Below are 25,701 nucleotides of genomic sequence, written 5' to 3'. Positions count from 1 at the left end.
TCTTCTGCCACTTTTGCTGCCACCTTTGGCATAAAAAGCATCTCAAAAGTCCACAGGAAGCTCCTTATCTAGCCTCATGCACGGTCTCCATGGATACGGGAAAAACAAACAGCTGATTTCACCCAATCCAACAGTCTCTTATTTGTGTCCTTTGACCTGCACATGCTGCATTTCTTAGTTGGTTATAATCCGGTTAAAAACTGAGCTCAAAAAACAAATCAGAAACTGCTCAGTGTGTGAGCCAGGTAGCCACAAGAGCAACCAACCCCTCCGCTGCTGTGGAGAATATATTGATAGTTGACTAAAAAGGGGACGTGGCAAAAGCTCTCAAAACTATCACGTGTTTCTGTCCCAAACTGCACTCACCAGACTACACCTGCAGGGGGAGCTCTAGAAAAAAACTACTATTTATGCAGGAAAAAGTACTAGGAAATGATGTATTTATATAAAGACAGATTAAACTTGTGAATCATGAGTTTAATCTGCACAGATCAAGAGCAAAAAATACCAAATCTTCAGCTCAGTCACTCACTCATTCACTTCTCCTTTCTACTGTTGTCCCATATCTAAATGAAATGTTTTGTCGATTAATACAAATTGTGGTCAACTACTTTTACTACAGCAAAAACTACTACTACTTCTCCTTCTGCTGCTGCTGCTACAGAAGTTGATACTACTACTAGGCTACTACTACCACTACTACTGATTAGAGCTGCTGATGTTGCTGTTAAAATAAATATAATACTATCTCTACTAGACTTAGCCTGGCCATGACTACTACTACTACTATTGTGGCTATTGCTTTGGATTTACTGTAATTACAAAACATGTCCTGTATCCACTTTATTTACCACTAGTGTGTTCCCATGGCGATGATAAAAACACCAGAGGATTACTGACCCAAATCTCAGTAAACTCATTCTCATACAACTTTGCTTTACAACAAACTCATGGGCTTCAGCTTCCTGTTATAGGCGCCATTTTGAGGACTTTTTCCCCATTCAAAAGATATGATATTTTGTTTTTCCACTGGTAATCACCATGGCAACAGTCCTAAAGGTTTAAGTACTCATGGCTTCCTATAACCTGTGCTGTTTTGAGAAAAATTCACATTGTAACTCCTTGGCGATGTTATTTTGCATGATAGGCCTGCTTTAATGCCTTACTGTGGAACATTCCAAGTAAACCAACAACATATCTATGGAGACAGAAATGTTACATAGTGCACCTTAACAAAAGTAGATCCATAATTTGCACTTATGTGTAAATAATAAACTAATAAATAATAAACTAAGATAAACTAAAGTACCTAAATTCACACATTACCTTGAGCTGGGAGGACATCATCTCGCTCACTAAACGTTTTGAGCACTAAATACGTATATACATGTACTTATGTTCAGAGACACAGAAGCCACAGACACACAGGATATTGAGAAGTGTCTGGTTTCAAAAGTTTGTGGCTCTCTCAAGAAATCACCATTTTGAGGCCAAATCAGAGCTGGTTTTAGCTATTATTGAGCACACACACACACACACACACACACACACACAGAGAGACTTGAATAGAACTGTATGTAATCTGACCACTTGTTTTAAAGAATTACAATCACAACTAAACCTGTGTTGCCAGAGCCTTAACCTGCAGCATAGAGGACACATCTAAGTTTGTCTTATTCTCAGTATATGGACAGGCAGACTCAGTATATGGACAGGTAGTGATCATTCAGGTCAGAAAGAGGCATTTTAGATTTAAACCAACTGGATTTCAGTATTCAGCTCATTCTACTTTCTGACTGGAGAACCAAACCACAAAATTATAACATAAACTACTTGTCTGTCTTGTCCAATGTTTTTGTAATTAAGAATAAATCAATATTACAGTTGTTATCAGAAGCTAGATTTGGTTTGAACATGACTTGATCTGCCTCGTATCAGGGGGCACAGATCCATAGTTCCTTTAAAGGTGCATTGCGTACCTTTTCCAGTGATGTTATTGCTTTGTTTGGAATGATTCACAGGGTATTTAAAATGCATTTATTCAATTGCGGGTGTTTTATTGTTCAAAAAATGCATTTTTTCTGTAAAAGGAATCATGATTGAATATTTTGTGCAGTTCTGCAGTTCCTTACCTGTCCATTGGGGGCGCTGTTGTCTTCAGGTGAAGAGAAGAGCCCAGTGCAGGCCTCCAACACTCGATGCATTTTTTAACTCAACTTAAAAAAAATAAAATAAATAAATAAATAAAAGCTACCAACGTTTCAATGCACTGATAATGAAAAAAATAACAAAATCACGCGTCCATTCTTCTTATATTTATTTTAAAATGTCAAAAGTTCTGATTAAGTAATAAAGTACAAAATTAAAAATCATGCGTTACATCTGTTCCTTACTAATAAAAAAAAACACAAAAAATAAACAAATTTTTTAACCCGAGTACCAAAAAATTTAAGTAATAGACTGTTGATCAAAATGTAGAATAATTGTCAGAAAATTCTGTGTAAAAAATCTATTAAAATCCAATTAGCATCTTCATTTTTACATCATCAGCAGTGAGCGTGTCTGAAAATACAGTATCAAAAAAAACTGTGACATAATTTTCTAAAAAATTCAAAATTCATCATAAAATTTGATCCAAATCCATGTTGTTTCTCCCTCTTAAACAGCTCCTCTCTCTCCTCTGGTGCTGCCATGGCCGGACTGGATTAAGCCCCTCGGCATCATGGGAAATATTCAGATTAGTGACGTCATGCTTGAAGTTTTTGGCTCAAAGGGGAGAGAGTAAGAAGGGATTAAAACAGTGATGGAGAGATGGCTGTAAAGCTATGAACATAAACCAGCTGACAACAGAGAAAGTGATACTATGGAACTTTTTCTGTTGGAGTCTCCATGGAGCCTGTTTATGTTCCAACCATAGACTGTATATAAAAATGGACATAGCTAACCCTCTAGCTGCCATGTTCCAAATAGCAACTGAGCATAAGGGCACTACAACGGCTCCATTTACTCTGGCTACAGTTCACTTCGTATTGAAAAACTCTTTAACTGCTGCTGTGAGGCTCATCATTTTGGTCTTATAATATACATTTTTGTGTTTTTATTTTACTATTTTGTCCGTAAATAAATAAATAAATAAATAAAAGTAAATCAATTCCTATCGGCTCCAAATTCACCCCTATAACTGCCAGCCTCGATGAGCTTCATTTGTCTGGAGCTGAACACTATGAGTGACGTCATTCTCTCTTAGTCCACTTCTTTATACAGTCTATGGAAACAATGTAAGTCAAATCATGTTTAAATCAAATATAGCTTTTACTGAAAGCAACTGCAATGTTCATTTATTCTTAATAGATGCATCAAGAATTTCAGACTTCCGGTCATTGAGCAATGCATACTGGGAAGGATTTTCCGAAAAAGTGAGCATCAAACCACGATGTTTGTTTTCCCTGTGGGATGCGTCAATTGACAAAGCCAGTCTTTTCTAGTCTTTTGAACCATATCACTTTTGTTTCTGGTTCTAATATTGTCATATTTTAGTTTTGAGATTAGGACTTCGTAATTGTGTTTGTTGTTGGATCCTAACACTGGAAAATGGCTCGAGAAATTTGTTTGCTACAAAATGTTCACTGCAAACTTGGGATGATTAAGGCAGTCAAAGGTTTCCTTTTTTGTCCTTCCTGTGGATCAATACTTCCCATCACTTTTGCCTATTTTTCCATTATTTTTTCACTATTTTTCAATTCCGTTGAGAAGCGAAACAGTTTGAACAGAGGTCACACAGATCTGATTCCCTTTTGCATTTATGAAGTTCGCAAAAAAATTCTTGAGCCGTTTTCCGTTGTTAGGATCCAACAACCACACAATTATGATGTCCAAATCCCAAAACTAAAATATAACAACATCAGAACCAGAAACAAAAGTGATATGGTTCAAAAGTCTTGAAAAGACTGGCTTTGTCAATAGACACATCCCAATGGGAAAACAAACATGGCGGTTTGATGCTCACTTCTTTGGAAAATCCTTCCCAGTATGCATTGTGCAATGACCGGAAGTCCAAAATTCTTGATGCATCTATTGGAACATTAGAGAACATTAAAACATTGGGCATAATTGTCACATTTTTGTTCTGATTTGTTGTTTTAGTTCTCATGACGATTATACTCTCCAATCAGAAAGCAGAATGAGCTGAATGCTGAAATCCAGTGTGTTTAAACCTAAAATGTCTCTCTCTGATCTGGATGGTCACTACCAAAACCCCAGTGCTTGTGCAGCCTCCGCAGCTCATTGAGGGAATTCTGGGGGTTCTGAGCTTTCACATGAGGCCTGATATGTCCATATACTGAGAATGAGACAAACTATCTACATTGGTTCAGTTGTGAATGTAGTAAGTAACTATTTAAGACTGTAAGTGCATAGGCTGCATACTTCCTTTATGTAAATGTAATTGTATTGCTCAGAAATATCTTGGAAAAATGTCTTCTTAATGTGAGTTTTAAGAGACTGTAGAATTAAAAAGCAGTCAATAAATGACATAATAGTATTCTGCCACTCTATTTAGCTTGAACTGTCGCCATCTAGTGACAAAATGCAGTTATTACATGATAAACTCAATATTGCATGATTTATTATAAATTAATCAATTAAGGCAGGGGTGTCCAAACTTTTTTTCATCAAGGGCCACATATCTAAACACAGATGAAGCAGAGAGCCGATTGAGGGCTGTAGACTGGTGCGCAATACAGTGAATAACTGAAATATATGCATGTTTAATACGTTATAAAGTGCCATCAGTCTTTATTCATGCTAAGATCCTTAAAACCACACACTAAATATTAAATATGAGCTTTATCAAGGTAGATTTTCAAAAACGTTGCAGTAAAAAAATATTTTTTAATTGATGCAAGGTAATTTGGCCCAATTCACCTGGAAGTCTGAGGGCCAAGAAAAATTTGTCTGAGGGCTGCATTTGGCCCCCGGGCCATAGTTTGGACATGCCTGATGTAAATAAATAAAAAACTGAATTGTTCTGTTGTTTTGGTTTTCTTATCTTATTTTGAAGTATCACAGAGGCCAATTCTTCCAGTCTTAACACACTAAATATTAAATAATAGCTTTATCAAGGTAGATTTTCAAAAAATTTGGAGTAAAAAGTTAATTTCTATTGATGCAAGTTAATTTGAGCTAATTCACCTGGAAGCTTGAGGGCCAAGAAAAGTTTGTCTGAGGGCCGCGTTTGACCCACAGGCCATAGTTTGGACATGCCTGAATTAAGGTTAAGACTACTCACAAAATTTGAATAGTTGAATTGTTTTTACACTAGTACTAAATAAACTTTGTTTACAGTTTTGACCATTGTTGTGGATTTCATATTAATTAAGTCCTGATAAGCAGAATTAAAGTGACTAAACAGTATTTTGCAGCTCTATTTATCTTGAGGGTAACCCTAACCCTAACCCTAACCCTTGTCTTCTTAATGTGAGTTTTAAGAGACTGTAGAATTAAAAAGCAGTCAATAAATGACATAATAGTATTCTGCCACTCTATTTAGCTTGAACTGTCTCCATCTAGTGACAAAATACAGTTACTACATGAGAAAATCAATATTGCATGCTTTATTATAAATTAATCAATTAAAATAGACTGTACACAAAACTTTAAAACAATAGTCACATAAAAAAGATAAAGTATTTACACTATAAATACACATTATTTACAGTTTTGATTATAGTTGTGGATTTCATACTACTACTACGTCCTGATTTTCTGACAGTTTTTTGATCTCCTCCAGCAGCTCAGCGAAAGATGGCCGCTCCAGGGGTTTCTGTAACATACAAAAAGAAAACCAAACATTAAAATCATGAATCTCACATTGGAAGAAAGTGCACTTTACAAATAAATCTAAAAAAAAGTGGGGAATAGTAATATATCATATTCATTCATAGAGAGTGTTCATTAAAGCGTACGTTGTGCCAGCACATGTACATGACTTTGTAGAGCGCGTGTGAGGCTTTGTGCGGTCTGTACAGTCGGATTCCTCTTGTGATATCATCGACCACCTCCGAGTTTGAGCGGTTGTCAAAAGGGGTCCGGCCCACAGAGTAGATCTCCCACATCACCACTCCTGCACACGACAGGGAGAAAGAAAGAATTAAAATAGAATAAACTCTAAGAAATATAATGTTGACTTAAAGAGGGGGTATTTTACTTCTACGGGGTACTGACTGCTAACACAAGTCCATATACTGTCACTACACACTCATTCTACCTTTAAAACATTGTCACTTAAATTACCTCCAGGAAATTGTTTTAACCTCATTTACAGTGTTTTTACATAAATATTGTGGAGCTCACCGAACGACCACACATCTGACTTGCTGCTGTATTTACTGTAGTGGAGAACCTCTGGAGGAGACCACTTCACCGGGAACTTGGACCCACTGGAGCTGGTGTACTGATTATCCAACACATACCTGAAAACAGAAGGACACAGTGAGAGGTAGACAGGGGAAGGATAAAGCGGCTCAGAGGGCTCACAGATTCAATAAAAGTCCATGGGGTTTGATTCTGTGTAAAAGCTGATAAAATTCTTGTATTGGTTTAGCAGTTCAGATTTTAGTCAACATGTTGTTCAAATTATGGTTCATTACTGCCCCCCTCTGGCTGAAGCATGTAATTGTATCTGTACCTTGCCATCCCAAAATCACTGACTTTCACCACATTGTGTTCGTTCACCAAGCAGTTCCTTGCCGCCTGAAAAAGAAAAACTGTTTAAAAATGCATAGAGAATGCATAGATACATAGAGAGATATGATCCAGGACTATGAAACCAGAGTATCAGAAAAACCCTCTCACAGGGAGAATACGCAAACATAGACAGTACGTCCCACATTCACAGTGTTCATAGTGTCTCTGTGCTTTTACACTCATAGTGTTAGTGTGTAACAGTTACACAGTGTTAGTCTCACCAGGTCTCTGTGGATGAAGCAGTTCCTCTCTAAATACTCCATGCCCTCACACACGTCCTGACACATGGACAGAAGCCACGCCTCATTCAGAGCTCCGCCCCTCTGACGTAGGAAGTTCAGCAGACATCCATTCTCCATAAACTCAGCCACAATCAGCAGGGGGCGCTGCTGCAGACACACGCCATATAACTGCACCAGCCGTGGGTGGCAAAGCCTCCTGGGAAATCATCGAGAAGTTTGTTAAATCAGTGCACTACATTAGCTCTGTTAGCCTGTAGGTCACTATCACCAAATGGGACTGAGAATGTTCAGAGACGAACGGCACAAGTTCACCCGAGGGCGGCTGTGGCCTCAGATATGAACTCAGTAACACTGCTGTGCTCTTCGGAGACAGACGCACAGCCTCTGAATACAATGATAGGATCTCACACCAGTAGTTGTAGTAGTAGTAGTAGTAGTAGCAGTAGCAGTAATATTAGCAGTAGTAGTAGTAGTAGTACTCACATCATGACCTTGGCCTCCTCGATGAAGTCCTCCTCGTACATGGCTCCTTCTCTGATGGTTTTGATGGCCACTTTGTGCTGAGCTCTCCATTTGCCCAGTCGCACCTGCCCAAACTGCCCACAGCCCAACTCCTTCATGAAGGTCAGCTCACTTGGGCTAATCTCCCACTTCTCTGCAAAACAACAACAACAATATTTAGACACAGTAACACAAAGACAATAGGCTTGACAGCGCCATCCTTAGGGAGTGCCTGGAAGTGCAGCCCAGAAGGCTGTTGCTTAAATGTAGTTAATTAGATGTGAAATTACACAGTAAGAATACAAAAACCTTTTTTTTACCTGAGCTGAACCCTGCAGTGGCCGGGACACACCTCCCCATCGGCCCCAGAGCGTAACGCAGCCGAGTCACCAGACCTACACACACACAATATACACATTCAATATACAACAGAATATTATGTGTAGCGATAGTTTTAAAGGTGTACTTTGGAACTTTTGTGGTAAAGGGTCAGCTACTTGCTTGTGTCCATGGGGATGTTATTACTTTAGATAAATAGACAGACAAACAGATGGGTAGACAGATACATAGACAGCTTCTAGATCTATGGAGAGGCAACTCCATACAAAGAATGCAATGAATACACTTTGAGCAATAGAAACACTTGTGGCTCTGGCCAAAGGAATAACATCTCCATGGAGACTAAATTTACACAATGCACCTTTAAATATGGATTATGCATAGACATTATTATAATGTCTGTAAGTGGTACCTGCTGCGTTGTGTTCGTGGTAGTGGATTACTTCTGGAATGGAGTCAAACGTGTGTTTTTCAGCCAAATAAAACTGTCCCGTGTCACTGAGTTTGATCTGATAATGCTTCACTCCTCCACTCTCCCTGAAAAAACATTAGAACACATTTGAATGAGTACCCATAAGGAAGTGTCACAGGCTACAATTAGGCATTATGTCCTCTGCAAACAAATACTGATAAGTCATCAACATTCCCTTGTGTGATCTGGTGACCTTCTTATTCATTTTCTTCCTGCTTTTTACCAATATCACACCCTTCTGAAATCAAAGCGTCATAGTTTTTGTGATTTCTTACCCTAAAGTTTTACTGTAGACAGACACGGTGTAGACTCCTCTTTGGCTCGACTCTCGGACCACAAACCCGCCCTCTTTTCCCTGAAATATGAAAGGACTGTTTAGTTTTTTAGTCAGTGAAATGTCTGTTGTTTTATTGGAGACAAGCTTTATTACCACTTTGTGATAGCTACATTCATTTGCTTAAAAGAAGATCTATTGTGCTTGTGTCTGTTATATAACCTATGACACCCATGGATCATTCTGTTACAATTTGCACATTTTAAATCACATAACAGAATCATGTTAGAAAACTGTGGTGCCCAATGGGAGCTGACATCGCCATAAACATCATCACAACAAAGAGTCAGCTCTTCTGTTGGATAGCCGCACACTGACACTAACAAGCATTTTTCATTTGTACCAAAATGATTAGACAACACTGTTGAAACAAACTCGTATCACCGATTAAGAAAATAAAACTGGAAAACAAAGTAAGTACAGAGCAGTGGGCGTGTACCGATGGCAGTAATAATAGTTTAAGAATGATTCAGGCTCAGTAACTATTTAATTAAACCGAACTGATATAAAATTAAAGTTAAACAGAATTATTTGAAAAGTTGCTTCCAAATTCATGTAAGCAACTTGTGAATAAAAAGATGCACTAGGTAACATTTTGGTTGGAGGTTTGTCACCTGCTTGTTTCTGTGGATATGTTATTGCTCTGCCTGGAATGTTCCACAGTATGACATTACTTATTATTCAATTTCAGGTGGTTTTATAGCTTAAAAATACATAGAAATACCAGCCATTCTGACTGTGAGTGGGGTCACCTCTCTGCAGATCTGACCTGTAACTTGGTCTGGTTTGGTCTCCGTGCATATAGAAAGGTTTAATGCCATACTGTGAAACATTCCAGACAAAGTAATAACATCTCCATGGAGAAAAGCATTTGACGGCCTCTTCAACAAAAAAGCTACACAATGCACCTTTAATTGACACATTTTAAAAGTTTGAAAAGCCGGTGGTACCTCTTGTCTGAGGAGCTGCTCGGCTTCAGTCCTGTTGATGTTTTTACAATACCATCTGAAAGAAATAAGATGAGTTTAAATTATAACTATCTGAAATAGAAATAAAAAGTAAGTATGTGGCACTTACGCATTGGCCTCAATGTTGTTTTTCTCTGTCACGTAGTTACTCGGAATGAAGCCTTTGTTTCTGAATACAAAAAAAAAAAAAAACAACAACAACAATATTAGCAGGTTAATCATTGTTCAAAGGTGCAGTGTTTAACTTTTCTGGTGGAGGGTCTGTCAAATACTTTTCTTGATGGAGATGTTGTTGCTTTGTCTGGAATGTTTCACAGTATGGCATTAAACCTTTCTATCTTCAAGGAGACCAAACCAGGTCAAGTTACAGGTCAGATCTGTGGAGAGGCATCCCTGTCACAAGGCATGTTTTTCTAAGTATTTTTGAGCTATAAAACCACATGTAATTGAATAAATATAAAGTAGAGCTGTTTAATGTCATACTGTGGAACATTCCAGGCAGAGCAATGACATATCCTTGGAAACAAGCAGGTGAAGGTCCTCCAACCAAAAAGTTACAAAATGCACCTTTAATATTTTCATAATCCTTCAAAAACATTCTTAAGACTGGAAGAATTGGCGTCTGTGATACTTCAAAATAAGATAAGAAAACCAAAACAACAGAACAATTCAGTTTTTTATTTATTTACATCAGGCATGTCCAAACTATGGCCCGGGGGCCAAATGCAGCCCTCAGACAAATTTTTCTTGGCCCTCAGACTTCCAGGTGAATTGGGCCAAATTAACTTGCATCAATTAAAAAATAGTTTTTTATTGCAACTTTTTTGAAAATCTACCTTGATAAAGCTCATATTTAATATTTAGTGTGTGGTTTTAAGGATCTTAGCATAAATAAAGACTGATGCCTCATTCTAACGTGTTAAACATGCACATATTTCAATTATTCCCTGTACTGAGCATCAGTCTACGGCCCTTGATCGGCCCTCTGCTTCATCTGTGTTTAGATATGTGGCCCTTGATGAAAAAAGTTTGGACACCTCTGATTTACATAGATTTTAAACCCAGATTCAAAGATCTATTCATATTTTTTTCATTTATTTTACTCTTAAAGTTGGGGTACCTGGTTTTTAAGACATGAAAAGACAAAGTAGTTCACTAAAAATAACTTCCTGTCTTTCACAAACCATATCATCTAATCACCAGTATTCACTTGTCATTTTCAGACACAAACAATTTTAAACCATTTTTTTGATTTCAGATGGTGACACGAAAGTGAAACTGAGGAGATCGCCAATGCACAAATAGTGAGTAAAAGAGTTTTTTTTTTTTTTTTTTTTTGTATCAAACTTAATATCTGCCACAGATTAAGGAAATAAAATTGTAAAATGAAGTACAGAGCAGTGAGCGTGTGGTTGATCTGCAAAATGGTGTCTTGAAAATAAAAGATTACTCAAAGAAGCTCACACCAAATACAACTCTGAGAAGGTAAATGAGAAAGAAACGGCTATAACATGGATAAAAACATGAAAAAAAAAAAAAAAAAAGTTGATTTTGCAGTGACTGTACAAACCCGTGCTTGTCCTGAGCTCTCCACCACAGCTGGTCCTGTTTGTGTAAAATGAAGTACTCCTCTCCCTGAAGGAAAAACAGGACTCGAATGAAACCAGGGCAAGTAGACATGACAGATGTGAATGTATTTAATCAGAATGAGTCTAGACTTTGCAGGGACATTATGCTGGGGGGGGGGGGGGGGGGGGGGGGGGACTTGTTTAACAGCACAAATCAGCTCACCTGCTGCAGTTCCAGCTAAATCAACTATTTCTGGTCAGAGTGTGTTAAAATAAAACTCAGAATAAAGTCTTTGAGTAACAGAGCTTCAGACGGAGCAGTGCTTACAGTTAGCATCACACACCTAAGGAATGTTAATGTTCAGCTGCAGGGTATAATTTCAGAGTCTCAGCTCCCCCTCCTGGAAATTGTGTGCAATGAAACAAATCACAACTCCATGATTTAAATGAGGAGAAGTTACATAAGAGTTGTGTTCAATACAGGACCTGGTTGGAAATACTGTATGTTTATATTATTTTCACTAATAATTCAATCACCTGTTTGATAGTGAGGTCTGTGTCTTCTTTGGCGGTGAAGTCGTACATAGCCACGACCCTGAGCCCATGGCCTTCAGTGTCGTCCCCTTCTGGAGGAGGCATGGGCAGCTTCTTCCTCGACTTGTCCATCTGAACACATGGTATGAGTCAGTGCAGAAGCCAATAGATGCATCAAGAATTTCAGACTTCCGGTCAATGCACAATTCATACTGGGAAGGATTTTCCGAAAAAGTGAGCATCAAACTGCCATGTTTGTTTTCCCAGTGGGATGCGTCTATTGACAAAGTCAGTGTTTTCTAGTCTTTTGAACCATATCACTTTTGTTTCTGGTTCTGATATTGTCATATTTTAGTTTTGGGATTCAGACATCGTAATTGTGTGGTTGTTGGATGTTCTAACAGTGGAAAACGGCTCGAGAAACTTGTTTGCAATCTCCATAAATACAAAAGGGAATCAGATGTGTGTGACTGCAAACCTCTGTTCAAACTGTTTCCCTTCTCAACGGAATTGAAAAATAGTGAAAGGTGAAGGCGATGGGCAGTATTGATCCACAGGAAGGACGAAAAAGGAAACCTCTGACTGCCTAAATCATCCCGAGTTTGCAGCAAACATTTTGTATGTGGAGCACCATCAAAGCGGGATCCTGTTTGTTAAGTGAGAGTTACAGAAGACAAACAGACTGAGCTCAGACTTCTTGTTCTTGTGGTTTTACAGCAACATCACATCTTGGTCGCTTTGCAGTGGAAGGTGTTTCTTGGTAAACAGTTGATGCCTTTCGCTTTGGTGTTGACTTTTTAAATTCGTAACCAAATGGAACGAGGGATCGGGGTTTTGCTTTGATGGTGCTCCACATACAAAATGTTCGCTGCAAACTCAGGATGATTTAGGCAGTCAAAGGTTTCCTTTTTCATCTTTCCTGTGTATCAATATTGCCCATGGCCTTCACCTTTCACTATTTTTCAATTCCGCTGGGAAGGGAAACAGTTTGAACAGAGGTTTGCAGTCACACACATCTGATTCCCTTTTGCAGTTATGAAGTTCGCAAACAAATTTCTCGAGCCGTTTTCCACTGTTAGGATCCAACAACCACACAATTACAATGTCCAAATCCCAAAACTAACAATTATTTGATCAGTCAGTGATTATTTTTACTTTTGATTATTTAAATTCAACTTTTTAAAAATGAAACCTTACATTATATATTTTATGAGCATACAATAGCAGTCAAAAGTGTGGACACACCTCTCATTCAATGTTTTTCTTTCTTTCTGTGTATGACTTTCTACACTGTAAATACACACTGAAGTCATCAAGTATATGAAGTAATTTATATCGCATTAACATGAAATAACTACTTCTACTTCTACTACTACTACTACTACTTCTCCTCCTCCAACTACTACTACTACTCCTACGACACTACTGCTACTCCCAATACTTCTACAACAATAACCACAACAACAACAACAATAACATCAACAACTACTACTCCTACTACTACTCCTACTGCTACTACTACTGCTACTCCTACTCCTCCTACTACTACTACTCCTACTACTACAACTACTACAAGTACAACAACAACAATAACTACAACTACTACTTATACTAATACTACTACTACTAATACTGCTACTGCTACTACTACTACTACTACAACTACTACTACAACTACTAATAAAACTACTACTACTACTGCTATTACTACTACTACTGCAACTGTTACTTGAAAACTACTGCTTCATGACATCACAAGGTGGATCAGAGCATTTTGAGCTTTGGAGATGTAGACAGACTAATATTGTAGTGTTACTCAAACATGTGTGAATGAAACAAAACACAACTCTGGATATGTTTATGAGGAGGTAACAACATTAGAACACGACTAAAAGCTCAGAACAGACCATTTTGCATAATATAGGACCTTTAATGATAATTCAGTAGGAGATGTATTTACCTTGTTGCACCTCCTACTGAATTGTGTTTAAAAAGAACCCAAGATGTTAATGTACATAAGAAGACAAAATGAATGTTTTTGGATTGGTAAATTTTTATACAGCACTTTTCCACCTTCAAGGCACTCAAAGCGCTTTACAACAAGGAACTACTCCCCCATTCACACACACTCATACTTTCATAAGTTTCATAAATGATTTCAAGACTGACCTGAGCCCGTCGTGCATGTCCAGGATAGTTCCTCCTCTGGAAACACAGAGAGGGACTTCCTTCCAGGTTCATGCTTGTACTGTACTCTCTAAAAACAACAACAGAATGATTCAGTTTTTATTTATTTGCATAGATTTTAAACCCAGATACAAAGATCTTTTCTTTTTTTTTTTCTCTTAAAGTTGGGGTACCTGTGAAAACAGAAAGTAGTTCTTCCTGTCTTTCACAAGAAGTGAAGCCAAAATTGTGAAATGGATTGCACTACTCATTTATTACAAATTAGGTCAAAATCTCGACATGTCTCGTTCTCGCAGATCTGATCTCGTGGTATGTCTCCTTTTGTGAAAATTGTGTCTCGTCTCACCCCTAATGGATGTTACGGCTGATTTTATGTATGTACCTTTATTATGAAACTCTGCTACTCTCTATGGTTTTTTATTAGGTTTAGGGTTAGACACAATTTCTACAAGACGAGCCATGGTATGAGAATTGGCTCACAAGAATGAGACGAGATGAGATTTTGATACAATATTAATAAATAATAAAACATGTTATGTATTTAATCTAACAGTTTTACAGTGTCACTGTAGCACTGCTTTTTGGTATTACAACTTCTCAAGAGGAGTAACTCAGCAAAGCTACCCTTTTTTTCCCATGGCAAATGTAAAAATATGAGGAAAAACATGTCATGAGATCATTTTCCTCATTTTGTCTTGTGAGGTCTTGTAATACGAGATCTTGTCCCATCTCTACCCCATAGAGATGAATGAAGTGATTGAATTGATTTGATGACAAGTTTTACTCTGAGATGCAGATAATACAGGACACTCACAGTGGTGTGATTTTGTCACATGGTGATTTTATAATAAGAATTTGCCAAAAGGTGCTCATTTAAAATACTGTGGCGGTCTATTGCTGGGTTTCAGATTACATTACAACATTCTACAGGCCAATATGATTCAATACAGATGGGGGCAGCTGAAATTATTATTAAAATGCAGCTTTCTGTTGTAATACAGTGAGTTCTTGGGTGTAGTCACTAATAGAAATAGTCAGGTTCCACTTTTAAATGTTCTCAGGGCAAAGTACAAAAGAATATATTAATAGTAGTTTTCAGGTTAGAATATGATTATGTCTCTCTCTGATGGGGGGGAAAGTCCTTTTTTCCTATTGATCACGTTGTACTTTACCATCAAATATACAAAAGGTAAATTCTCGAATGTTGAACCTGGTATTTTCAATTATTAACTAAACTCAAGAACTCACTGTATTACAGCATAACTTTGCATTTTAAGAATTTTAGCTGCCCTCCCATTTGTATTAATAATCATGGCTGATAGACTGCTCTGATGTCATCTGAAACACAGCAATAGACTTTTTTCATGAGGGCCGTGATTTTTCCACGAAGAATTTATTTATTTATGCTGGAGATGTTCACAGATTACATGTCTTGCACCCAAACTTCACAAATCTATCTATCTATGCTAATATCTACATCATGAAATTGCTTTTTTATTTTAATTCTCGGATCAGTCTGAGTGAACAAGTTACTTATGTTTTATTCATGACCATAACATTAGTTTTGCTCAGCAGTTCACAAATGCTAGTAGTTGTTTACATCTTTAAGCTTTCATCTTTCTTATCTTGATAGTTGTGGATAAATTCTTCACGATAGAATGTTTATCCTGTGTCCATCTTGCTGGTTGATGATGTTGAGATGCAGATTTATTAAGCTGGTTGAGAATATGCGAGACATTTCCGCAGACATTTTGCCGTCGTAAAACCATTAACCAGAAGTGCCACAACCCTACAACGTGGGATTTCCAACCGCTGTGTAAAAGGTCTATTGGGAAATCTGGTTCTTAGATCTGCTCCCATTCTCCTTCTCGAATCTGAAAACCACCGATAACTGAGAAAGGAAGTGGTTTTGGTTATTACCTTGTATGAACAACGCAGCAGCAGCAGAAGACAGACATCACTGACCGATCTGAAAGAAAAAAAAAAAAAAAGAATACATTAAAACTAATAATTAATGAAATAAATAATGATTCATTGTTAAAGAGGAGTATTTCACTTCTATGGGGTATAACACATAACATATTTAGATCACCATGTTTCCTTTTAGTGTTTTAAAAATTTTATATTTGCCAAAAACTATGTATTGACATGTTTCCTTTGCTCCCCGCGTTGTGTCACTCCCCCTTCAGAGCGCTATAACAACACAATCAGTGTGCGTCCCACTAATGAAACTACTGCAAGTTGCTATGTACAGTTTTGAGTCATGTTTTTGTATATTTATTTGCCGTATGGGAGCATAAGTGACTTAGGCTTGTGGGCGGAGCCTTGTATAGAATCTTACAGGTAAACGTAAGGAGGGTTTGAATAGCGCCCGGAGAGATTGCTAAATTACTCAAACATGCATGGATGACATCTAAAACCTTCTGGTCCTTCTTCAGACATGTTTTAGATGAGGGAACAATGTTATAAACTTGATTTTGCATAATACCCTCTCTAAAAAAATCACAGTTTAAAATAAAAATGTAAATATAAGAAACAAGTCAAATTAATTCAGTCCTTATTTCTGACTATGTAAAAATGCAGGAAGGATTTTAAGCAGTGTAAATGAGGCTAAAAGCAATTGCTGGTTCACTGCAAAAACTCAAATGTAGCCAAGTTAAGATGAGTTGAATTCAAGGGACAGTCTGGATTTGGACATAGAGCCTCATTTCCTAGTGAGCCAGAGTGTTGGAGACATGTAGAGACACTTTTTTAAATATTCCATCCAGTCCTTGTATTTGCACAGGTCGCTGGTGCTAGGCTAGTGCATGTCAATGGCCATAGTTAGCCTGTTGCTAAAAACAGTCTTACCCACTCCACAAAACACCCGAAGCAAATCTGTTATTACACCAGACTGTTGATGTGAATGTCTGTGTTGATAGAATCATTTTAGAAGTAAAACCAACCTTGTATTTCAAGGATTTATGTTTGAGCAGCAGCAGCAAGTTATACTTCCTAATAGAAAGCTTAGCAGCGGTAGACTGATATCACCTAGCACCTATCTTACCAGCAAAGTAAAATTCCGCTGGTGCTGAGAAAATAATCCCTCAACATGCAACGATTCATGAGATGCAAGTTAGTTTTATTTCAAACATTTTTCTATCAACACAGACAATCACATGGACAGTCTGGTGTAATAATAGATTTTCTTCAGGTGTTTTGTGGAGTGGGTAAGACTGTTTTTAGTGGCAGGAGAACTATGGCCATTGACATGCACTAGCCTAGCACCAGCGATCTCTGCAAATACAAGGACTGGATGGAATATTTCAAAAAGTGTCTCCACACGTCTCCAACACTCTGGCTCACCAGGAGAAGTTCTATGTCCAAAATTTCGGACTGTCCCTTCAAGAAAATTTTATTAGGTTCTCAGTAAATTTCTCAATTTCTGTCAAATTCTTGTTTTGTCTGGACTGGTTCACAGTATGGCATTAAACCTTTCTATCTTCACGGAGACCAAACCAGATCAAGTTACAGGTCAGATCCGTGGAGAGGCAACAGAATGCCTGTTTCTCTAGGTATTTTTGAGCTATAAAACTACCTGTAATTGAATAAATGTAAAATAGAACTGTTTCCTGTTATACTGTGGAACATTCCAGGCAGAGCAATGACTAGAAACAAGCAGGTGACACACCTTCAACCAAAAAGTTACACAATGCACCTTTAAAATAATCTACTCAAATAAAATAAAATGTTCTTAATTTTAGTCATTTTAACTTTGATTTTTACAGTGTTCTATATTTGTAGATTTTCAGTTTGGATTCTAGTATTTTTGGTCGATTGTGTGGGTTTGAATGAGTTGTCTGTTCAGGAAGTGTAGTTTCCTTTAACACAGTAAAACCTCTCGTTTTATTAGCCGTCCCAGAATGCTTTGTGCTTCCTGTTGAGATGTCACCACGTCTGGGCAAAGGTTCAGCTGCAGCAGTCTGTGATACTGTGACCTAAAGACGCTCTGTGGAACTTTACTGTACCAGGAATGGAGATGTTATTGCTTTGCCAGGAATGTTGCACAGTATGACATAAAATTTATCTTACAGCTGACAGATTGCTTAAAAAAAAAAACAAACAAAAAAAAAACTTAAAAATGCATATGGCAGGCAGGTTTTGACAATTCTCAATTTTCTAATTTCTACTTAATTTGGTGGGATAATAACTGTTGTAAATGTTTTACACAGATCAGGATGCAATTTGAGAAATAGGAAGCAAGTTGAAAAATATATACAACATTACAGAAAAAAGAGTTATATTTTAGAGAGCCCCATACTGAAAACATCACACTGGGAGAATTCTGTCCAGAAATCTGACACAATTTACATATAAGAAACAGTTTTTTACCCGATATTTTAAACATTATTTCAAAAAAATTGAGCTTGTTTTCTGATATTTTTATTTGTCAAATATTAATCTCTGTGTACATTAGAGGTGTTTTGGTCCAGTGTACTATATGGTTGCTAGGTAACAGCAACAGGGATGTCATGCCTTCCAACTAGGAAGCAAAATTTGAAACCTAAAAAATGGCTCTAAATGTTTGATAAAATCTTAAATATAATGATCTTAACTGTGTTTTAGTCAAATGAGTAGTCTACACTGTCCTAGGCACTTGAAAGAGGGGGTATTATGCAAAATTGACTTTTTTTTTTTTTTTTTTTTAAAGCTTTTTCCCATGTTATAATGTTGTTTTCTCATCAAAAACATGCCTGAAGAGGTTTTAGATGTCATCCATATGTTTGAGTTAGTGATCTCTCCTGGGTCCTATTCAAACCCTCCTTAAGGTTAACTGTAAGATTCTGTGCAAGGCTCCACCCCCAAGCCTAAATCACCCATGCTCCCACACAACAATTCTTCATAAATATACAAAAACATGATACAAAACTGTACACAGCAAGTTGACAAACCTGATGCGATGTGCAGTAGTTTCATTAGCAGATTGTTTTGTGATAGTGCTCTGAAGGGGAGTGACTTAGCACAGAGAGCAAAAAGAGGAGGGACTCAAGAAACTAAATTAAAACATGTTAACAGAGGTGGCGCTACCATTAGGCAAGAGTAGGCGGCTGCTTAGGGCCCCCAAACCTGGAGGGGCCCCCGACCACTTGTCCTCAGTGCCACTAAAGACCGAGGCCTCATTTGATTTTCTCTCAATATGACATTAAATTTAGTTTTAAACAATAATCATAAGAAAAATAATAATTTCGTAAATCATATGTAATGAATGTAAACCAAAATGTAATGTACCAGCAAAAAAATAAAACTACTCTCCCTTCTGGTTAGTCGGCTATCTAACTAATAAGACAAGTTTCCAATCCACCATAATTCAAATAAATAGAAGAACAATGGAGAAAAACTGACAGTAAATAAAATGGTGCATTATAGTGAGGGCCCCCAAACTCAAGTTCGCCTAGGGCCCCAAAATTGCTATCTTTGCCACTGTGTGTTAATACATTGTTTTCTGTGAATGTAGCATTTTCAAAAAAAAGAAAAGGTTACATGGTGATCTAAATATGTTATGTGTTTTAGTTAATACCCCGTAGACTCTTACTATGAGTGGGGTCGCCTCTCCAGAGATCTGACTTTTAACTTTGCCCAGTGGTTCCACTTGTTTCCATAAAGATCAACCAAGTAATGTAATGCCATACTGTGAAACATTCGAGACTAAGTAATAACATCTCCATGGAGACAAGCAGGTGGCATATACCCTTAAGTAGAAAAGCTACGCAGTGAGCCTTTAATTTAATATTATTACTTTGAATTAACAGTAATACTTATCTTTACTATACTTTCCACAACATTTAAAGGTTTTCAAAATGATTACAGCTTTTAATCCAGATGCCCTCCCATTTATAACCAGCCACAATACTTTGCAGTATCCTTAGGTGAGATTCAAACTGGTGACCATCTGGTTTATGTGCAAATGTTTAACCCACAACACCACCTCCTTTTATCCTATACTGAATAATGAAAGTATGATGAGGCTTTAAAGGACATTTCCTCTGTCTGTCTGAGTCAGTCTCCCATGAAGCTTTGCAGAAGTACAGGTGGTCTGTGGTAAACCGACTTCCTGTAAACTAGCAAGGCTACTGTTACTTAATCTACTCTCCTATGATAATACTGTCTCTAAAATATTAGCACAATATCTTGAAAGAAATGTAAATTTGTAAGCTTAAAGAAACATTTGATTTGATTTCATAGTTTTATACTCTTTTGTATGATCTTTTTTTTTCCTCTGATCTGTTATAAGGTTAGGTTAGGTTGCTTTATTCGTACCCCTAGGTAAATTTGTTTTGCAGATTTGAGAGGCTGGTCCCACATTTCCCACTTAATTCATCCACATTATACACAATAAACACATAAAAAACACAATTACAAAGTGTTACAGTGCTCCGGTGCAGAATGGTTTTGTTCCATAAATAATTCATTCTTATAATGTTGTTTCCTCATCACAAACAGACCTGGAGTTGTGTTTTGTTTCATTCACACATGTTTAACACACAACACACTGTATATTTAAGCCGAGTTTTTCTCTCAAACAAACAAACACTCTGTTCCATCTTGGTGGTGCTCCACTGTGTTTTTAAACTCCATACACCCTCACTAGAATCATTTGGATGATTTCAACTCTGGATTTACCCACCTCTACTGAAACAAAGGTAAAAGTATCTGTTAACTTCAAAACAAACAACAACAAGAACAAGAAAAACAACAAGAACAACTACTACTACTACTACTACTATTACTATTACTACTACTACTATTACTATTACTACTACTACTACTATTACTACTACTACTACTATTAATACTACTACTATTACTAGTACTAACTACTACTACTAATTACTACTATTATTATTACTACTACTATTGCTATTACTACTACTAACTACTATTACTACTACTAACTAGTACTAATACCACTACTACTACTACCTACTATTATTACTACTAACTACTACTACTAACTACTACTATTACTACTACTACTACCTACTGCTAACTACTACTATTCCTATTACTACTACTATTGCTATTACTACTACTGCTAACTACTACCACCACTACTACTACTATTACTACTACTATTACTATTACTACTACTAACTACTATTACTATTAATACTACTACTATTACTACTACTACTACTACTACTAACTACTACTACTAACTACTACTATTGCTATTACTACTACTAACTACTATTACTACTACTAACTACTACTACTACCACTACTACTACTACTACTACTACTACTACTACTACTACTACTACTACTACTACTACTACTACTACTACTACTACTACTACTACTACTACTACTACTACTACTACTAACTACTACTACTACCACTACTACTACTAACTATTACTATTACTACTAACTACTACCTACTGCTAATTACTACTACTACTACTACTACTACAAAACTACAGCTTCATGACATCACAAGGTGCAACAGAGCATTCTGATGTTTGGAGATGTAGACAGACTAATAATAAAGAGTTACTCAAACATGTGTGGGTGAAAAAAACAACACAAACATGCTCACAGGAGTCAAGTTTGTGTAATATAGGACCTTTAAAGAAACTATAATTATTTTTTGTTGAAAATTAAATTACATTCTGTTGCATAAGAAGAGATTTTGGTATACTTTATTCCTTAGTATAGAAATAGAAAAAAAAAGTAAATGTTCCAGTACAGTTGGGACTCTTATGATGTAATTTCACAGATGATAAAGAAGGAACTGGAACCTAAAAACAGTGGTTTCTATATCACAAAAGTTGCTGCGTAATGAAGGCTGTTGGAGCACTAATGTTTAAAATGAGTCTAGTGGAGGTGAATGGACTTTAAAAATACAGAGGAGCTACATGGAACACCACAGGATAATGTAACTACTATGAAACTAGCATTTTCAGAGCTGGACTAAACATCTAGTCCTGTTTTGGGCCTGACTTAGTCCTCGTGTAGAATTGGTTTAGTCCTGGTTTAGTTCCGTCGTTGTAGTCCCGGTTTAGTTTTGTTATAATCAAGTTTTTTCTTTTCTTTTTTTTTTTTGATGGAGCGTTTGCATAAATATAAATGCAGTTTTAATTAAACGTGATGTGAGAATCAAATGAGCCTTTAAAATCGTTCAGGAAACAAGTAAATACAGGTTTAGGTGTGTTACATTATGAGCCTCTACAGAAGCTCTGATCTAGAGTGAAACCAGGTTGTAAAACAGATTTGGAGAAGTGGATTACTGAATCAAACTTGCACAATGTTAGAATTTTACACATTTTAGTTTCTTCGAAGACAAAAAGCAGAAGCAGTGAGGCTACAAAAGACTACAAAAAACTGCAAATACAACTACTACTGCTGCTACTACAACGGCTACTAGCATTACTAGTACTATTGCTACTACTACTACTACTACTACTACTACTACTACTACTACTATTAGTGAATACCAGCAAACCAGGTCTAAACATGGACTAAGGCAGATTTAACCAAGTTGAAATCTGGCCAAAATCAGGACCAAACCAGGTCTAAATAAATCAAAACTAAACTAGGATTAAATGTGAAGTAAACCAGATTTATATCTGGACCAGGACTAAACAGAATCTGACAAGAAAAGTGTAACTCCAAACCAGACGTGGACAAAACCTAATCTATACCAGGACTAAAGCTCAAAACTAGGTTTAAACCAGGTCTAAATCAGGTCCAAACAGGTTGTAACTAGGACTGAACCAGGCCTGAATAAACTAAAAGTAAAGTAGAACTAAACCAGGTCTAAATGCATATTAAATTTGGACTAAACCGGTTATTAAACTTGGATTAAACCAGGTCTAAATGCCAGGGGAACTAGAGGACTAAACTAGGACTAAAGGGATAGTTTCGGATTTTTTGACATAAATCTGTATGTCATCCCCGTCATCAGTGTTGTGCATCCACACCGACTTACCCCCGAAAGCGTCCGGTGAGCCGAGATACTGGCCCGTTTTGGTGCTGAGGAAAGTAGTTCGCCAAGTTGTGTGGGGACTGTATACTAAAGCGTTTTTCTTCTCAAAGCAATATGTTGTTCAAAAGAGTGATACATTTGCATCACAAAAACCATCGTCGCCAAAAAAGTCAGATAAGTCTCATAATCGCTTGGCGCTATTTTCTCTCCGTACGTACCACTGCGCGCGGCCGCCAGGTGACAGCTGCGCACGGATCCATCACTTTCTTCAGTTGTTCGGCAGTGTTTACATGCGCAGACCGCCGCCACGCGAGAGAGCTAACGAGAGAGCTAGAGCCAGAAGTATATAAGCTTGTATAAGATACATATGAATATATCTAAAAAATGGTGCAAACTCTTGATTATAGAGGCTGTAACAACAAAAATCTGGCTAAATCTCCACGCACATTTCACTGTTTTCCTGTCACGGACTTTGCGCTGAGGAAACTTTGGCTTCTTGCCTTTGGCTTCAATGTGGAAACCAAACCAGGTAAGAACGAAGAAGTGCCAGGCTGTCACCTGGCGCAGTGGTATGTACGGAGAGAAAATAGCGCCAAGCGATTATGAGATCTGACTTTTTTGGCGACGATGGTTTTGTGATGCAAATGTATCACTCTTTTGAACAAATATTGCTTTGAGAAGAAAAACGCTTTAGTATACAGTCCCCACACAACTTGGCGAACTACTTTCCTCAGCACCAAAACGGGCCAGTATCTCGGCTCACCGGACGCTTTCGGGGGTAAAGTCGGTGTGGATGCACAACACTGATGACGGGGATGCCACACAGATTTATGTCAAAAAATCAGAACTATCCCTTTAAGAGATTAAATTTGTACAAAACCGGGTACTAAACTTGGACTAAATCAGGTCTAAATAGAGTTTAAATTTTGTACTAAACCAGGTACTAAACTTGGACTAAACCAGGTCTAAATAGAGATTAACCTTGGACTAAACCGGGTACTAAACTTGGACTAAACCAGGTCTAAATTTTGACAAAACAGGGTCAAAACCAGATCTAAATGTAGATTAAACTTGGATTAAACCGGATACTGTACTAGAAATAAACCAGGTCTGAAGAAACCGAAACGTAACGAGGACTAAACCAGGTCTAAATGCAGATTAAACTTGGATTAAACCGGATACTGTACTAGAAATAAACCAGGTCTGAAGAAACCAAAACGTAACGAGGACTAAACCAGGTCTAAATGCAGATTAAACTTGGTCTAAACCGGGTACTAAACTTGGACTAATGCAGGTCTAAATTTTGACAAAACTATGTCAAAATCAGATCAAAATGAGGTCAAAACCAATAATCCAAACACAACATTGCAGATTTTCAATATAAAAACACTGCGTTACCCACTTGAATGTATCATCTTCGGTCTCGAGTCGGGCTCAAAACTCTGTCTTCTTCTCTTGTGTTTTGCTTCATTTGCTCTGGTCTGAACCTTTCATGGTAACAACTCAAATGAAACAATTGATTTACACCTAACAAGGAGTAGAATAAAAAGCCACAGGTGGGAGGAGGAAGTGAAGAGGGGCGTACATACCACGCAAGAACACACACAAACTCATATCCAGCTCAAAAATGCACGTAGGTTACAATGGTGGATATAGATAGATGGATATTTTTGGAACATGCTAATATTCTGATGATATACTGATAAAATTGTTTAAAAAAAAGTGTAAAAAATGAGTGGGTTGGTGTTATGTAGTTGGAAGAAAAATTTGAAGGAAATGACGTGAACAAAACCACAACATCCGCTGAAAAAGAGAAAGGTTTCAGAGAAATAACATACTTTTTTTTTTTTGTCTTAAAGGGCCCATATTACTCTGAGTTCTGATTTGTGTTAGAATGTTTTTTCCTCAACACAAACACACCTGGAGTTGTGTTTTATTTCATTCACACATGTTTAACACGCAAACTCTGCACAGTTAGGCTGAGTTCTTCACTCAAACAGAACACACTCCATTCCAACTTGTGATGTCATGTGGTAATACAGGAAGTGCTCCACTGTGTTTTTTAAACCCCATACACCTTCTCTAGAATCATTTGGATGATTTCAGACCTAGAATTGCAAATCTCTACTGAACTAAAGGTAAAAGGAGCTTTTAACTTGAAAACGACCTGTAGGAGCAATACGTGGGTTTTCTATAGTTTCTCCTGTGTGTGTCTACGTGCACACACTTTATTCCTGTGCACGACACTGCGATGTGTGGTGTGGTCTATATGGCAGGAGCACACTCACCTGCTGAGTGTGTAGCCATGGATCACGGTGGCTGGAACTTTCTGTTGACCATATTTTAACAGGAAAGATTTGTGCATCGAAGAAATCGGTGCATGGCTCCGAACTGCAGCAGTTTTAAAGTAAGTGCCCGGACATGTATGCCAGTCTTCTCCAACCTTTTTCTTCCGGTGAGCTACCATCACAAAACAAAAATGTCAGAAACCTTTAGCAGTCACAAGAAATGTATTATATAAAAGAGTAACAGCAACCTTAGATGAAATACAGTCAGTGTTGGGAAGGTTGCTTTTAAAATGTATTTCCCTACAGATTACAGATTACATACACCAAAATGTAGTTTGTAACATAATCCATTAAATTACTTAAAGTGAGTAACGTAATCTGAATACTTTGGATTACTTGATATTGTCATGCTTTTTAAAACTACATGAATGTAGCAACCACATCCTGAAAATTCTTGCTTGTTCTTTTCAAATTGGCTGTTGAACCTAAGACTCCATGAACAGGTAAATGTTTGCTGTAAAGTAGCAAAGACTAGGATCTTAACATAAGATGTTTT

At 37.3% G+C, this 25,701-nt stretch overlaps 1 protein-coding gene across 1 annotated transcript; it reads right to left on the bottom strand.

Moving 5' to 3' along the window:
* Positions 1-5,585: 5,585 nt before the first annotated feature.
* On the bottom strand, positions 5,586-24,494 carry txk (TXK tyrosine kinase). The gene is made up of 16 exons (XM_020917750.2): positions 24,260-24,494; positions 15,810-15,858; positions 13,872-13,959; positions 11,706-11,834; positions 11,171-11,235; positions 9,710-9,769; positions 9,583-9,637; positions 8,574-8,653; positions 8,239-8,363; positions 7,808-7,882; positions 7,470-7,641; positions 6,966-7,182; positions 6,686-6,750; positions 6,352-6,470; positions 5,964-6,121; positions 5,586-5,821 (listed from the first exon to the last, which is right to left on the bottom strand). Exons 1-16 carry the CDS (start codon positions 24,270-24,272, stop codon positions 5,738-5,740), a joined length of 1,554 nt encoding a protein of 517 aa, XP_020773409.2. The 5' UTR covers positions 24,273-24,494; the 3' UTR covers positions 5,586-5,737.
* Positions 24,495-25,701: the final 1,207 nt, after the last annotated feature.

The sequence above is a fragment of the Boleophthalmus pectinirostris genome, unplaced genomic scaffold (genome assembly GCF_026225935.1).
Source record: "Boleophthalmus pectinirostris isolate CB_2022bp ecotype Guang Dong unplaced genomic scaffold, ASM2622593v1 HiC_scaffold_20, whole genome shotgun sequence".
In the NCBI taxonomy this organism is placed as follows: Eukaryota; Metazoa; Chordata; class Actinopteri; order Gobiiformes; family Gobiidae; genus Boleophthalmus; species Boleophthalmus pectinirostris.
The sequence above is the reverse complement of the archived record's forward strand: the minus strand, read 5'-3'. Positions and strand labels throughout refer to the sequence as shown.